At 49.3% G+C, this 17,790-nt stretch overlaps 1 protein-coding gene across 6 annotated transcripts in view; it reads left to right on the forward strand.

Moving 5' to 3' along the window:
- Window positions 1-17,790, forward strand: part of LRP4 (LDL receptor related protein 4) — a 565,328-nt gene that overhangs the window by 159,339 nt on the left and 388,199 nt on the right. For all 6 annotated transcript variants that reach the window (XM_069623191.1, XM_069623193.1, XM_069623192.1 and 3 more), the window contains exons 8-11: window positions 879-1,004; window positions 1,734-1,859; window positions 6,513-6,647; window positions 7,542-7,667. In XM_069623191.1, the coding sequence (XP_069479292.1) occupies window positions 879-1,004; window positions 1,734-1,859; window positions 6,513-6,647; window positions 7,542-7,667 (513 nt within the window). The remainder of the gene's footprint in view (window positions 1-878; window positions 1,005-1,733; window positions 1,860-6,512; window positions 6,648-7,541; window positions 7,668-17,790) is intronic.

Below are 17,790 nucleotides of genomic sequence, written 5' to 3' on the forward strand. Positions count from 1 at the left end.
CTCTAACCCCAAAACATTAACGAGCACCCTCTGGGATCTACTGCCTGCTGCTCTACGCAAAGGCAGATATGATGGTGATCGGAATCCAGGCGCATTCTAAGGTTCCTATCGTGGCCCCTCGAGGTTGTTTATTCCATGGATGACCCCCGATTGCCTGGCAAAAGCAAAGCATGCTCATGTGCTCCAGATTTAGAACCAATTGCAGAGTGCGATGTTCTAGCTCATTAACCTCCTCCTCCCAATTTACCGTGATCACCATCTTTTGCAGTTTTGGGAGTGGCTCCGACGACGGATGCAATCGAGCTATTCGAATGGTGGGGCGAAGCAGAGCTGCTTGGGCCTTGTTCCAGAAGGGTGAATGGGGCGGGGGTTGATGCACAGAACTCTGTTGAGTGGACAATTCTAGTTTGGGAGGGATGAGGTTGGGGAAGAGCGGTTTGCTGTTCTGGGGTGTGGACGGTTGGTTGAAACTCGGGAGTGGCTATGGACCCTGTCCCTGGATGGGGGACGGGGGCTGCTTTGGGTTCTTTGCTGCGATGGCTAGTCACGGGCTGTAGCACACACTCGCTGCAGGTCTTGTGAGTAGGGCGAGGGGTGGATCTGTTCTGGGATGGGGGGGGGGGGCATTTATACCCGAGCTGATTTAGGCCTTTGGGATATTTCACCGCACTGAGATGTGCTGGGGACGTTTCTGTGCGGTGTAAGTGCAGAGACTTGCACCACGTCTGTCTGTTCTGGGGGTTGGAGTGCGACGCTTCCTGGGCACTGGAGTCCTGGCACACCCAGCTACTAACCCCGCTCTGCAGATGGGGGAGGGGAGTAAGGGGGTAACGTTTCTATTCTTGGTGCTCAGTCTTCCCTTCCCTGTCACTCCTCAGCCACTTCCATGTGCACGACAGACCAGTTCCGTTGCAAATCTGGCCGCTGTGTCCGCTTTTCCTGGCGCTGTGATGGCGAGGATGACTGCTCTGACAACAGTGACGAGGAAGGCTGTGAGAAGACAGGTGAGCCGGGGACATGGCCCTCCTCTGGGGATCCCTCAAAGATCATTTTCTATGAGCGGGGGAGGGACGCCTTTATAAACTAGGGCGGGCAGTGGGGATTGGCATCTGCCCGCTGCAGGTTAGCTTGCGTGTACATCAGGTGGCGAGATGGCTGGGGAAGCGAGTGACTGACTGAGTGCGAGGGGGGCATTGACTAAATACGAATTCTCCGGGTGGGGCTTTGGAACGGACTGACTTAAAGGCAAACCCACACACTGGTCTAAGGCGAGTACGTTGGGAAGTGGGGGGGGGGGGCAATGATGGGGCACTGTGGTGAGGGAGACTGACTCCGGGTTTTCACAGAATATCAGCACCTGTTAGAAAGGTCGCTAATGTGGTCAGTCCGACGGCGCCCGGCGCTGACTGACCACGGGCAAGGGTTGCTGAATAAGCGAGCCTGTACTTTCTGTAACACTTCCCTGCAGAGTTGGTAGAGTACTGCATTTGAGCATCACGGTACACCTTTACATCTTAGTTCCGTACATATTTGGGGCCTGATTCATGGACGTGTTTTATAATGGCGCAATCCCATAGGAAATCGTTCCATGAATCAGGCCCTTGGCACTTGGGCTTGATCCACGGGAATACGCGTACAGACCATGCACCCCCAAGACACGTGACCTGGGGGAGCGGGAGGGTAACGGGGGGCTTGTGTTTGTCTTGTAAACACCTCGCACATCTCGTTCACAGGACCACCCCAGTGTGCACCCGATCAGTTCATGTGCAGCACCGGGCGCTGCATCGGCCAGAGGAAGCTCTGCAATGGGGCCAATGACTGCGCCGATGGCAGCGACGAGAGCCCCCACCAGAACTGCCGTAAGTATGCCGGGCGGGGTGAAGGGCGTGGGGGCAGGAGCCCTGACAATGGGCAGCACGCTACTCACATCCGCAATTTCAGAGGGGTTCATGAAGCGGGCAGACTCTTTACAACACCAACCTGGCAGATATTTATGCAGAGGGAGGGGCTGTGGGGGTTGAAAGTGAGGGGAGTACCCAAGTGACGAGGGTTGGTTGTTCATGGGCCATGCAGATATACTCGCATCTTCCTGCATGGACTTTAAGTAGTATTGTCCATGCACTTAGCATACGGTCAGCAAGCATTGGCAAAGCCAGTAGTCTAGGCTTATTTATTTATTCACATTTATAGCGCGCGCAGCAGCCCAAAGGCATCGTGGCGCTAAGGATGCTACAACCACTAGCCATCGGGTGAACCAAACACATCTGACAACAAATGTAAGCACAACCATATTCCTCCAAGGACTTGAAGTAGTATTGTCCATGCACTTAGCATGCTGTCAGCAAGCATTGGCAAAGCCAAAAGTTTGGACAAGGTAGATAATGGGGAAAGAGCGACAAGGCCTAACCCTCGTGTAAGGTTAGTAGGATGGCACAGATGTACAATTAGTCCACACACCTGCAAACCATAAAGCCTAGCAAGCAGGTAACTCCCCTACCGGCCTGCACAATAATGTAGTGTCCCATAGACAGAACCTAGTCCTAGTATATGTGAAGGGCCCTAGAGCCGAGGGTCATCACCTTACGTTTAGGGTAGGGTAGTGTAGGGGATAAAAAGGGAACCACGCTATTTAACCAACAGGAACATGTTAACGTCCCTAAGGCCTAAAGCACTAGTCCACAATCATTTGGACGCCCAGGCCATTATTGAACTATTAATGCACAGTCACATCTAATACTTTATACCCCGAGAGAGTAGGAAACCGTTCTAAACGATAGCCAGAGGCTTCTAAGAATCAATAAAATATGTTAGTAACAGTTATCAACCTTACAAATTTCAGGGGAAAATATGCACATTGTTACCAGAAATCGGTACTGTGTTTAACGTACATGCGCTGTAAATTAAGTGCAGGGTATGAATTTAAAAACGAATGCATAGCCACTGGTAAGTACTAGAATATGAAACTTGTTGCAGAGCTCACTGAACCCCCAGAGCACACAGGAACACTGTCCAGCGGCAGGTAATTACCACAAGGTCAATCTTCAAGAGTTCCAGTGTAAGTTCGCAGTTCCCCAGGAGTGAATGGGGAAAGGTTTGCGCTTTAGTGGAGGTAAGCCTGTTGGACACCAGAGGTGGGTGCAGAATATGTGGTGGACAATCCCAGGGAAGGCCACAGAACACTCCGTAGAACCGTTCCGGAGGTAGGAAGATCAACCCAGGCCCCAGAGGAAGAGAAGCTGCAGAACAGGAGTACCCCAATAGACATTTATGGAAACTGTGGTAAGAACTCGCCTCCCAGCAATCTCTAGAGCAGATCAGAGGGACACATGGTGCGAGTATCTCAAACAATTGTCCACCCCGGGACCACAGGTAACTCGCAGTGGCAGTTTCAACGAAAATTAACCAGCAACCCAAAACAACCTGCAGAGTAAACACTACTTTTCCACAGGTGTGCGGTTTCAAGGTTTATTCAACCAGGATTTGAACCCAGAGCCAAGGAATATCCAGGGACGAAGGAAAGGAACAGGACCACCTGCCATCAAGCTAAGAGTGAAGGCAGGTGGTCTGGCGAGGAATACTTCAGGGAGAAGAGGGAACTCAAGAAGGCAGCTCCCAGGATATCGATGAACAAAAGAAGGCAGCAGCACCGTGGCAAAAGGCTCCAGGATAGAGAGACAACGGCTGCTGGCCCCAACCGACCCCCTAAGCTGAAGTTCTGGTGGGCAGTTGAGGCATAAACCACCTTTTGGACATCAGCAGTGACCCACTGATGATTCTGGTGGTAAATGCCCCAGAAAACTGTGCCGGAGTGGAGGGCTCCACCCAGCAGATCTGAGGAGTCACCAAGAGTCTTCAAGAAATCCGGACTGGACCGCTAGTACCAAAAAACCCAAACTAGGATGTGCCCAAACCACTGCGCCTAAGAAGTATTGGCGAGTCAGGGCTTTTAAAATTGTGGGAATTTGCAAGGAAAATTCCTTCAGCGGGTCAGCAAACCTGCCACCTGCAAGTTACAGGGACAGGAATACAAGAGTCCAACAGGGCGTGGACAAAGCCTAAATACCCATGCACAAGGGGGATGGCCAGCCTGCCAATCACTAAAAGGGGCTGTGGACAAAGAGTCAGAGGACCAACATACGGGTTGGTCATTGGTACTGCCACTTAGCCTTAGCCACCCCCACATAAAGTGAGAGGGTCAGTCCAGAGACTTACACTGAACGCAACCATTTAGAACCACTCTGGAGGCTGCCATTGTGGGCTCACAGCGATTCTACTGGGTCAAAACAGCCAGTTTAAGCTGATTTGGTTGCCACCCAGACAAAGGAAAGCCCTGAAACACCAAATTGCAGACAGCAGAATTAAAAAAAAGCACTGGTATTCCAATGGCTACCAAAAAGGTACATTAGGCTACCAATGCGGTAAAATGGCTTGCAGCCCTGGCGAAGCCACAAATAAAGTATAGATGCCATCAACCTACTCTGTAAAACCTGTGTATGGTGATACAATACATCTAGGGCAAAAAAGGGGAGCCTGAGAGGCACCTCTGCCACTGGGTGCCTCAGGGGCGACCCACTACCATATGCCTTTTTACAAGGATAAAAAAGACGTTGTAAAAGGACGTAGTGGCACGGGGACAAATGCAGGGGGAAAAGCAAAGAGCCGAGGGTCCCAAATAGGAATTTTTGCCTAACAGTAGGCATTGAATATTAATTTCCTCACATTGTCAAAATGGTACTCCCTCAACATAAAATGTCAACCACTGGCAAAAACTACCCTTGAAAATGTTGGCAGTGCTTGGAAAATCATTGTCCAATTGAGAATTTAGTTCCACAGTTTTGTGCAGTATTTTATTGTCTACATCGAGGCATAGGTTCATAATACTCTGTCGTTTATTATTATGTTGAAAATGATATTCAAATCATAGTTATTCGTTGAGAATTGGTTAAAACTTGTTTCATGTAAAATGCATTTTCAAGGCAGTCACATTTTTAACCAAAGAACTGCATTTAATCTGAAATTCAAAGAAAATTGATATTTTGTAATTAGTTTTAAACATATTACACACTGCTATTCTAATGCCACATCAAGGCCCTGGCAAAATTAAACTAGTTCTAGGCATGTTCTCATGATTGGTCAATTTAACAAATGTAATTGCAATGGACATTTTTTTATTTAGTAAGTACAGTAACATTTACTAATTACTAATGGAACCATTGCCCTGAAAGATCACCCTAATTGGGAAGGACATACAATACATTTCTGATTTGTTAACCCGTAATTCCTATTTGTTTAGTTGTATGTTCCAAATGATCTTTCCTGCTCAATATTCAGACTAGCACAGTACATGCTGGTTTAAATGTACTTGGTTCTTCCTCTTTTATTTTGAATTTTCTTCATTTTCACGTCTGTTTTCAGTTTTCAAATTTAGTTTTCCCTCGTATCTCCCTGGTGGACATTACAGTGAGAGACTAAAGCTAAGCGAGCATATATATTGAATTCAAAAGGTATTAAACGCAAAATACTGTTACCAGAGTGATTCAATAAAGAACCAGCACATAGGATCCTCTCACGAGTGCTTGTCAAAGTTGGTCTCCTTGTGTGTCTACTGAAATGGAAATTAATAAAAGCAAACAATTCCTGCAATTGGCAGTAGGGGGATTCCCCATCCATCAGCTCCTTTCGGATACTTGTCTACCTAATTCCTATAAAAGAGCCAAAACTGTTGGCTTTGCTAATGCTGGTTTTCAATAGTCATCAGTGTAGGCAACTGATGTGAGAACACACATTGCTTAAAAAAGTGGCTGAAGGCACACTTTGTTGAGAACTGTTTATTACACTAGGAGCTAATTTACAGATCCAATTAAGCCATTACCTTTTAGAAGACTGCTTAGAAATAACAATGTCAGCCCCATAAAAGCCAACTGTTTGATGTTCCAGTGTGATAGAGCTAGCTCAGCAAGATCCCAGGAGGGAATTGGGCTAAACAAGATCCCAAGAGGGTATGTTTTGGACATGGCAGGGAAGATAGTGGATGAGAACTGCCATAGGGTTCATGGCAGTGGGCAGGCAGTTGTAGGAGGGAGGGGGGTTAAACAAAGCCCACCACAAGCTGTCAGTCTCTCCTTCCATTCCATTGCCCTACTATCTGTACTCCTAGGCCATCCGTTTGGCTTTATAGGTGGGGCTAAAGTGCCACCTAATAACCAAACGTAATGCGAGGTAGGGTGAGGTTCTGGACTGGCTGTCTGGACATACATTCTGCTCTTTAGGAGAGATGCTTAATTACCTCAGCCCATATTCTCCACATCGTCTTCTCTGCGGATTGAGGCGGACGCTCTCGTTAACCTCAACACTATTTATGGGCTGTCATTGATTCGCTTCTGCCCTTTATGGAAACCGATTGGTTGTGTCTACATGCCATCTTCTGCAGGTTTGGTTGTTTCTCCTTGCGCTCTTTTCTTGTGGATTGGATTGGCTGGTTGCTCATGCTCTTCTCCTTTTGATTCCCACAGGTCCACGGACAGGACTGGAGAACTGTAACATTGACAATGGGGGATGTGCCCAGAAGTGCCAGATGTTCCGAGCTGCAGTGCAGTGCACATGCCACACTGGCTTTAGGCTCATGGAGGATGGGCGCTCCTGCCTGGGTGAGTGCACGGTTTGGGACAGAAGCAGTATTACAGGGAGTGGCTAATAGTATTGCCCTAGAATGGGGAGGGGAAGGTGCCATTGTGAAACTCAGGAGGGGTGTAGTGGATGAGCCTGGAAAGCTTCAGTTTCATGGAGGGCAGGCTCTCCTGCTTTGGTGAACGAGTGCCTCAGAAAAATGGGATATTTGGTGTATGAAAATGGGAGACGGAGGGTGTGGCCTTGTGCTCCAGGAGGCATGTTTTATTCTTATACTCCGAAGTGGCCGTGGCGCAGTATGCATGCCTGATCAGTTTATGCCCCTATCTGTGTGAGAGCATGTCCCGGCTCTACGGAGAAATGAGTTCATGGGGTTGATGAGAGAGTGACTTGGTGACTGGAGGGGTCTTCCAAGTCTGAGGGGATTGCGGTGCAGTTCAGGTGCCATGCTGTCTTCTTGCTTAATGAGGTCATGTGTCTCTGTCAGGCTGAGTGCGCACGGCAGTGGATTGAACTATAGGGCTGAGACTTGGGCATCTGATGTGGGGATACAGTGGGTTATCCCATTACTGTATGGGGGTGAGGTGGGGTCGCGGGGGTTGGACGTTTTTGTGTGTAGTTGCTGGTGAGCTACTAGTGTGTGGGATACTGGTCGATACCAAATCTAATGGGGGCAGTGGAGAAGGAGAAAAGGAGGGTAGAAAGGCCTTCAGCTTTTTGACAGAAAATCCCATTGTTTTGAAAGCAGTGCAGCTCTTGATGCGGGTCGGCCCTGCTTCATGTTGTGGGGTGGAGGTTTCTTCTTGTGTTGAGACAGAGCTATGACCTGCTTTCAAGGTGCGACTCTACTCCTGGGGGAGGAGTTTTGATATCTGGTACCGTGCTGCATGTGACCTTTGATGTTCTCTTCTTAGATGTGAACGAGTGCGCAGAGGATGGTCACTGCAGCCAAGGCTGCAGCAACACAGAGGGTGGCTTCCAGTGCTGGTGCGAGCCGGGCTATGAACTGCGTCCAGACAAACGCAGTTGCAAGGCACTGGGTAAGTTATTAAGCAGAGCATGCTACCTTCAAAGAACTACGGCTAAGGGGGAGAAAATTGGTATGTTCAAGATATTGGTACCGCGCACCGTCACCAACAGCGTTGGTCCCCAGGCGCTCTGGCAGATCTGCAAACGAGAAGGTGGGATGGGTTAGTAGGGTGAAGAGGGTGGTGTTCCGTTGGCAGCTTCAACTCGGTATACACCAGGTGCTGAGATTTTGGTGGGAGTATCGGGGCATTGTCAGTCCTTGTGTGCTGTTGGTGCTGTTAATCTGTTGTAGCGGTGTGGTGAAGTGCATGCGGATTGCGGTGCGAGAGGTAGTTGTGTCAGTTTGAGTGAGATAAGTATGTAGAAAGTTTAGAGTTTATTTGGTTAGTGGGTTAAATGTTTTGCTGCTAATCACAGTATGGCTGAAAGCTATGTGCAACTCAGAAGCATTGTGAGGATGGCACACTAGAGGACATGGCAATCAGAGGGCAGTACTAGGGATGGGGTGGTGCACTGGAGGAAATGGTGGGAACGTGTGGTTTTGTGGAGATGACAGACAGGTCACATGGGCAGATTAAAGGGCATAACAGGTTGGTGCACTAGCCTGGAGTGGATGGTGCACCACATTTTTAGGTTTATTGTGTGTTGCTAGTGTTCGAGAAGGCATTGGCTTTACACCGTTAAGCACAAGTGATCATGTGGCATATTGGTGGGCACTGGGATTGGAGTACCACGGTGCACAGGGCACACTGTGGGCATTTGCGAGTGGGTCCATAGGAGGACATTGGATCAGTGGAGATCATGAGTGCATGGAGGGCTAAAGGAAAAAGAGTTACCTGACTGTGAGGTATTTGAGAGATATTAGTGAAGGGAACAGGCTCAGACTAAGGTGATTTGCTACAATGTTGGGACATTGTATACAAAAACAAGCATTCACTTAGTGGGCACTCCGAGCATGGAACACTCTACCACTTCACATCAGCAGTGCACCCTCCATCTCTTTCCAAAAGAGACTCAAAATGTACCTGTTTCCCCACATGTAATCCAGCCCTTCAACCACCAATGCTACCACTTGTCTATCCTAATGTACCTATGATATGATATGATAGGTTATTTATAACACGCTTAATACCCAGAGGTTTCTAAGCGCGGACCCGGGGATCGAACCTGTGTTGCTCTGTGTCGTCTTGCTTCCAAGGCAAGCACATTGCCCCTGAGCTATCCTCCCGTGACTATCCTACCTATCCTGGTCTAAAAGAATTTTGGAACTTCTGTTACACCCTTTGAATCGTTGAACCTTGTAAGGCGCTTTGAGACACTGTGGGTATGGTCGACGCTGAAAGAAATTCAAATAAATTATACTTGTGACTTTGGACCCTGAGGGGTAAATGATGACAAACTGAAATGTTGGCATGTCTGAGTATTCAAATGACCCACGAACAAGAGACATATGTATCACAAGACTTGTGAAGGACCATGGGTACAGTGGACATCACACTATGGATAGTATTATTGGCACGCCCTGTCAACGTCCCTTTTTGAATTTCGAAAACAACAACTGTAATACTCTGCAGCTTCCACTAGATGTCGGCCTGTGCATAGCATGTGAATCTAAGCATATACAGGCATCAGAAATACGATTACGGTGAGTAATGTATCCCTTATTTAACGTTCTTGCATCATCTGCTATCTTTTGGCTAGATTCAGAGTGGTAATTTTAAAATATAGGAATATCCCATAGACCACATCAGTAGAAGCATCCATAACCAGGACCTCATGACGTCAAATCGATATCTAGCCCACTGGGCTGTGACAGCCCACCTCATAGGCTGCTTTTTCTATTTGAGTGTGCTGGAAAGATGGATGTGAATTTGTGAAAGATTGCAGTTAACCTGGAAAAGCAGTGTTCCAGGCATGTAGCTTTCTCTTCTGCAGCATGGATCTGTCATAGGGTGACATGTTTACATTGGGTGGCAAAGGGTGTGGGAGAGAGGTAAAAGAATATTACCAAATGCATATATGAACACTCCTTGACCCACTGTGGAATCTCCATTGGAATTCAATATGAGGCTTAATGATGAGCTGTTTTACTTCAGAAACATAAAGTTAACTTTTCTAACTCTCCTAGTAGAAGATCTAGAAGAAAGTCTACTTTAAAGGAAAGAAATGAGCTTTGCTAACTCCAAATTAAGCTCCCATGAATAAGTGTTAAACTCACTAAAGAAAACTCCCTCTTTTGACCGTGTAAATTCATGCATTTCTGGTTACCTGAAAGGTGAAGGAGAAGCAAGTGAAACACAATAAGCCGTCAAAGACTAATATAGAGGACATATAAAGAAAGTCTGGAATGTGGCCACTGTATCATGTTGATAAATAAAAGGAATGCTGCTTAAAAAGGGTAAAGTAATCTTAAATTAGCACCACCTAAAACACTGCCAGTTTAGCAGTGCGGCCACTCACTAGCTTAAGGAGTGTGAGGGTCCGGTGCTGTATCTTAACAACCGTTCTGAATAACACAATAATGAAAAGAATGCAAGACATGAAGCACACCTGAAACCCATGGTAGATGTTGAGATGGATTTTCAGAATCAGAGGCAGGAGAGAGTTCTGAGAAGCCATCCTAATTAGTGAACAGGGTTACAGGAACTTACCCAACTCATTCAAGGAAGTTTATCTGGGCAGTAAGCCCTCAACGTTAGACGACATGGGGGTGGTGTAGTGGTACAATGAGAGACATGCACACATCACTCAAATGCATCAAATTAGACTAAGTATAAACATACTCTATCATGCCTTGAAACACTCTAAGCATATAAAATCACAGGAAAGTAGTTTCACTAAAAGAAATCTATGAACATGTTTCTGAGGCTTGTGAATCTGCTTAAATTCACATGCTTTGCATAGCCCGTGTTTGGCTCGAACAGTGACATATTTCTTTCTAATAAAAAAACAGGGCGTCAACTGAAGATCACCACACCTTACGTTACAAATGGTTGGAAACAGTTCAGCAAGCAATCAAGACACTGTAAACAGTAAAGTGAATGAGCGACTGTTCATCAGCAATTTATATCAATGGCAAAGCAATGCAAAAGCAATGGAAAGATAACTTGCTTTATAAAATAAGACCCATATCACTTGAGATGTCCTTACCTGCTAAGGTAAATAGAGACCCAGTGCCACTCTGAGTAACTAGATCTATGTAAGGGCCTGTTGCAGGGAGCTTGAAGTTTGTAGAAGTGAAGAACGGTGTTGGCAAAGCTAGCAGGTAGGTGAAATGCTCCAGTATGAAGAAAACGGTAATTTCAAAAGATTAGGGGTCCTTGTTAAGATGGATTTCCTAAACACCCCTGGGGGATGGGGCATTTTGGGAGGCCACCCTGTTAAGGTGGACAGGGAAGACACTGCATTTAGTCAAATCCAATAAAGGTAATGTAAAGGTATGCCAGAGGAACAAGGGTTCACGCCACAAAATCACAGCTTAGCAGAGTACCCAGGGCCCATAGAACCCTCCCCTGGCAATGACGGAGGACTCAGCCCTGGCGCAAATCAGAACTGTGTTTTATTTTCCAAACAGACAGGGATCATACAGGAAATACACAAATCTCCAGCAATCGCAGCTCCTGAGTCTGTGTCACAAGCTTTTATCCCATAGTGACGTCACAATTCCCAACCCTCCCAAAAACCTAAGAACCAAACCCATTGGGTAGCTCAGGCAGTAACACCTATAGATATCCCCTATATGAGATGGTTAATTGGTCATTACATTACATTGTTGCAGGGTCGCAGGATGACCATTGGCCCTTGCCCTGTTACACACCACCCCAGGATTTGAGCGTTGTGATTAGCTGGAGCGGGTCTCCCCAGGCCTGGGACCCTGTTCTGCTCACAGCGCTCCGTGAACATTTTCAAGGTAATGAGAAAGACTGTGTGTCCCCATTGTTGCCACTGGTATAGCCACCTAGCCTGGGAGAGTGCCTGCCGGTTGCAATGTTTGGTGGAAAACGCATTATCAATTCTGTCTGTCTTCGCTGGGAACTGCTTCTCTTCCCACGACAGGTAAATAGCCATTGTTCGGCCCGGCCGAGTCACGTGTGTGACGACTGCAAAACTGAGCTTTTCGGTCTGCATTTAGTAAGGATTTTACTTAGTTATTTTGCAGGTGGCTCCCTGTCCCAGTAGCCAGAAATGTTCCACCCGCCCTTGTCCTTGGCTGCGAGCACTGGATTTGTGATTCGTACTGCAGAGTCTGTATATACATATACAGAGTTGGTCTCCAGGCACTCAGGCGGATCTGTAAACAGAGGTGGGGGTGAGTTAGTGGGTGAAGAGGGCGTAGGAAAGTGAGAGGTGGTGTCCTGTTGGCAGTTTCAGTTCGGTTTTCACCATGTGCTGAGCTTGGGTGTGAATACCGGATCGAAGCGAGTCCTCGTGTGCTGTTTTTGCGATTTATGTATTGATTGTTTGATTGTTTATTGTTGCAGTGTGGTGAAGTGCGTGCGGTTTGCTATGAGAGAAGTGGTTGTGTTGATTTTTGTGTGAATTAACTATGCAGAAATTAGAGGTTATGGTTAGTGGGTTATATGTCTCTTAATCCTTGTAGTTTTGTTTTATGTATCTGCTTATCATATTGGGAGGGTATATTCTTTCTCTTTCTTTCCTGCCTGTCTAGTTTCTAGGGCGATGGCGTGGCTGGTTCCTAGCTAAATTATTTGAGGTTAATACACCCGGTTGGCCAAGCATAGTTCCTAGTATGATAGTGTTGTTATATTATTATTCCCCCTGCTCCTTCCTATCTATTTACTGTTGGTAGTCCAGTGGGTAGGTATATTCTTTCTCTTCTCTCCCCTTTCCTGACTATCTAGTTTCTAGGGCAATGGTGAGGCTGGCCTCCAGCTAAGGTGTTTAGCTTAGTACACCCGGGAGGGCGAGCATTATCCCTACTTAGGTAGTGGTGTTATATTATCATTCCCTGCTCCTTCCTATCTATGTACTGTCAGTGGTTCATTGCTGCCTGTGATCACAAGGTGGGCCAGTTGTTGTTGATAGGTTATACCTTTCCTTCTTTCCAGATTGATCTGTGTATGTGTATGTTTGGTGTGATTCGATGTGGTTTATCTTTCAATTGATGAGTGGATATGTTGTAGATCTGTATATCCTTACTTCTTTTAAGGATCAATGGCTTAGGGAATTGGAATAGGCACCTCTCTCAGCCCTAGTTCCGCTGTGCATGTCCTTATGGGCATTCTTTCTAGTTATGGGGTGAAGAGCCAAGATTTGAGGAGTTTCCTGAATTGTAGGTGATCTCTTGTGTTCCATATGTTATTTGGTAGTTTGTTCCAGGTTTTTGGGGCGAGGTGAGAGAAGGAGTTTCCTCTGAGTTTTCTCTTGTCGTATGAATTGGGTTCCAAACATATGTCGCTACTGGACCTTGTAGTGTGATGTATGTTTATTTTTCTTCGAAGGAACACTGCACCTTGGTTGTGGATTGCTCTGTGCGTTATGCACATTGATTTGAACTTGATCCGCTGTTTGATGGGTAGCTAGTGTAGCATTTTCAGTGTTGGCGTGATGTGTACTCTTTGAGGTAGTTTAAGGAGCAGTCTGGCTGCCACATTTTGTATGCGTTGGAGTTTATTTAGGAGTCGTTCAGGCATGCCTAGATATAAGCCGTTGGTGTAGTCTAATCTGGACATGATGAGGCCGATGACAGTAGTTATTTTGTTTGTGGATGAGAGGAATGGTAGGATCCTTTTAGCCGCTCGCAGGAGAAAGAAGCATTTCTTGATTAGGGTGTTTACTTGTGGCTCTAGAGGGAGTTTGTTTTCCATCAGGACTCGCAGGTTTATTACAATCGATGATGAGGCTGGGGTTTCACCAAGTTCTGTTGGCCACAGGATGTAGAGGTTGTCTTCTCCGTTTTTTGTGATGATCATTATTTCTGTTTTGCCTTGGTTGAGTTTGAGGTAGTTTAAGTTCATCCGGTTGTATATTTCACAAAGACAGTTCTTTAGTGATGCGTTGTCTTCTTGTGAGTCTTGTATTTTGTAGACGATTTCTGTGTCGTCAGCGTCGTTGTAGCTGGTGAGACCATGTCTTTCGATGATTTCGATTAGTTGAAACAATTAGATTTTGAATAGTAGTGGCGAGAAGGATGATCCTTGTGGGACTCCGCATGACGATTCTCTTGGGCTTGATTTGTAAGGTTTCAACCATATTGTTTCTGTTCTGTTGGTTCGGAAGGATCTGATCCATAGTAAATTGTTGTCAGTGAGTCCGAATTCTTCCAGTCTCATGATGAGGATGTTGTGGTTAACTGTATCAAATGCCACAGAGAGGTCGAACAGTATTAGAGCGGTGCTGTTTGAGCCTGCGTTTGCCTTTAGATCATCCCAGATTGAGATAAGTGCTGTTTCTCCAGCATGGGGTCCGGCATGGATTCACATGCTCATGAATATTCCCTGTCGTCGGGCTGGGAATCCTCGGTAAAGAAAAAAACAGTATCAGTTTTGTTTCTGATCTGTCTTTCGTAGTAGTAACCAATCACTGATCTCTGCGTCATACTGACCACAGCCAATGACTGCCCTCTACCTAAGCCCCGCCTCTGGCAGCCATCTTCAGATTTTTACCGCACGTTCAAGTGTTGGGATCCTCGTGCTATTGCTCTCGAGCGTTAGTGCTATTTTTTCACGTTTTTTTCTCAAAACTTCGATTTTTCGGTCAAAAGAGCCTCAAGCTCCACCGTTTCTTCATCCGATCATCGGGGACCCGTGTCGGATTCGTCTACGCCCCTCAAGGGTGAAGATTTCATTGAGCCACGCTTTTGGAGGACTCCAGAAGTTTCTCAGGCCCATCTCGGACATGGCCCAGGAGAAGGGAAGCTCGACGCCCGGAAAGCTGTTCAGGGTCTGCCCTGGATGCCAGCTTCAGAATGTCTTTAAGGAGGACGAACACTCCTTTTGTCTGTACTGCCTACATGAGGACAAGATGCATGTGGAGAAGGACTGTGCGTTTTGCGGCAATATGTCGGAGCGGACCATGAAGGTCCGCCATCAACGTCTCGCCAACTGGCTGGAAGGGAAGAGCCCGTCAGGCGAGAAGAAGAAGAAGAAATCCGAGCGGTCTTCTAAGACCTTTGAGGATGCCCCGGCGACGGGGGTCCAACACAAGGCCAAGCACCGCGAGTCCGCTGGCACCGGGAGCGCCGAACGGTCGGGTTCTACGGGCGCCAGGCAGGGCGCATCCTCCCCGGCACCATCAACCACGAGCCAACGCTCTGGTTCGGGTAAGAGGAAGGCCGAGCACCCGGCGAAGCTCCTGGAGAGGCCCCGGTCGAGCTCGAAGGCCCCATCGGAGGGAGAGCGAGGCAGTGACCCTCCCCCCAAGGAGAAGGTGGTGAAAGCCTTAATCCATCCGGCCAAGGCCTCTATCGAGACAGTCGTGGCGGCCCTGGCTCAGCCTGTGGAGGCTACACCAGTGGTGGCGACCTCGGGGCTCAGAGTCTCCCTGCCACCGCGGAGGGAGTCCTCTTTTATGCCCATCGGCAGGACCGCCGTGAAACCTCCGACGGAGAAGAAAAAGGGGGGGGCAGGAGGTCGTCGTGGATTCGGCCTCAACCTCTGAGGAAGAGCTGATCGAAGTCTTAAGCCACGGCGTTGGCGTGGAAGAAGACCAGCCCGTCGGGAGGGACCCCGACGTGGGAGACGACGATAACGTCGAGGGTGCCGACGGGGCCCCTGACTGCCCGTCGGAATCCCCTCAACCAGTGCCGCAAGACAACTCGGCGGCCATTTTATTGGCTATACAGTCCTTATGCTCGGAGATAAGGACGAGACTGCCGTTACCACCAGCGGAGGAACCGCTCCCGACGGGGGACCCGCAGCCAGGCCCTTCTGGGAGCCCTCCCCCCTAAGAGAAGAAGGATTCATCCTCCACCTCCTTTTCAGCCATCGCGCCCTGTTCAGCCCTCCTCCCCGTCCACGACTCGTGGGGATGATACGGGGACTGACACGGCCGCGACGGGTACGGACGACGAGGTTTACGACGAGGATCTGCCGTCGTCACCTCCCACCCGGGCTTCCCCGCCCGACGAGATTGGATCATTTCACTCCATGATCGCCAGGGCATCCGAGCTTTTCCAGCTCTGCCCGGAAGAGAAGAAGAAGGAAGGTTTCCTTTATCAACGGCGCGAGGCCAAGAGGAAGACGGTCCTCTCCGTACCTCTACTGGATGATATTTGGGATGAGGGCCTCGCCCTCCTCAAGAACCCATCCACGACGCCGGCTAGAAGGGATCGGTACGAGAAGAAGTACCGGGTCCCGGACGCGGCCCCCTTGTGCCTTCGGGCACAGCCGACCCCGGACTCAGTCGTCTCTGCGGCGGCCAGGAAGAAAGCGGTGGGGCGTGGCCTCTACGTCGACCTCCCCGCCAGACGGCGAGGGAAAGAAATGGGATACGATGGGACGCAGGGTCATCTCGTCTGCACCGACGACTATTAAGGCGGCCAACGCCTTGGCTATCGTAGCCTGCTACGACAGGGAGTTGTGGTAGAAACTGGCCCCCCTGCTGGACTTCCTACCGGATGACAAGAGGGCGGATGCCCTAGAGATCTTGCAGGAAGGAGAGGTGGCGTCGGACCACGCCATTACGATTGCGACGGACATTGCTGACACTGGATTTCGCCAGTTGGGCAACGGCGTGTGCTTTAGGCGGCGTGGATGGCTCAAGGCTACTGACGTCCGTCAGGACGTGCAGACCAGAGTCTTGGACATGCCGTTCGACGGAAACAACCTGTTTGGGAAAACAGTGGACGATTCCCTTCAAGCCATCAAGGCAGACACGGAGACGGCCCGGGCTCTTGGGGTTCTCCAGCAACGGCCGACGCCCTTTCGGAGCGGCGGAGGCAAACAGGATGCCTCCAAAGGTTCCGGCGGTGGATTTTCCACCTACCGTCAAGCGGCCCGTTCGTCGTCGCAGGAAGCTTACAGGAGACGAGGCAAGTCAGGCGGACCCCGCCGTCGTCGCCAAGGAGGTCAAGGCGGCAAAGCCTCGTCGAAGCAGGACTGAACCGGCCGTGGGGTCGGGCCCCCACCGAAGCACCCCGGTGGGAGGCCGGCTGGCGAGCTTCGTCAGCGTGTGGGAGTCCATCTCCACCGACCGTTGGGTGCTGGACGCCCTAGCCCAGGGTCACGCGCTCGAGTTTCTAAAGAGGTGCCCGCGCGTCCCCCCTGTGGCCAGGAAAGAACATCACGTCCCTCAACTTCTCTTGGAGGTAAAGGCGATGCTCAGGAAGGGTGCCATCGAGCTCGTCCCAAAGAGGCTTCGGGGGTCCGGAGTTTACTCAAGATACTTCCTCGTGAAGAAGAAGACGGGAGGATGGCGTCCCATCCTGGACCTACGACGACTGAACAAATTCATCAAGGCACAGAAGTTCCGGATGGTCACCCTCCAACACGTCCTGGGTCAGCTGGAGGAGGGCGATTTCCTGTCGTCGTTGGATTTGGAGGATGCCTACTTCCATATTCCCATCCTAAAGGGACACCGAAAGTTTCTCAGGTTCGTGGTCCAAGGGCGTCGCTATCAGTTCAGAGCCCTTCCCTTCGGACTGAGGTCGGCACCCAGGGTGTTCACCAAGTGCCTCGCACCGGTGGCGGCGCAGCTGCGCCGAGAGGGGATCCACGTCTACCCCTACCTGGACGACTGGCTCATCCGAGCGAAGACGAAGGAGCTCGCCGTGGAGCACACGGCAAGGACCGTCCAACTTCTCACGGACCTGGGATTCTCCATAAACTACGCCAAGTCCCACCTGGTGCCCGCGCAAGACGCACTGTTTCTGGGAGCGAAGCTCGACACAGTGTCGCTTCTGGCCTATCCGTCGGAGGAAAGGACGAGGGCCATTTTGGGCAAGGTGCAGCGGATGCTGGTTGCGGACGCGGCCAGTGTGAGGTCCATCAAGTCCCTCCTCGGAATGATGTCTTCTTGCATTTACCTCACCCCCCTGTGCAGGCTCCGGATGCGCCCGTTGCAGGAGTTCCTGGACGCGCGCTGGATCCAGGCGACGGGCAGCTCCGAGGAGAGGATCACACTCGACGAGAGTTTCCGACGAGCGATCCGGTGGTGGGGCACCCGCGCGCATCT

This window comes from Ambystoma mexicanum, chromosome 11, assembly GCF_040938575.1.
Source record: "Ambystoma mexicanum isolate Mex_15411 chromosome 11, UKY_AmexF1_1, whole genome shotgun sequence".
In the NCBI taxonomy this organism is placed as follows: Eukaryota; Metazoa; Chordata; class Amphibia; order Caudata; family Ambystomatidae; genus Ambystoma; species Ambystoma mexicanum.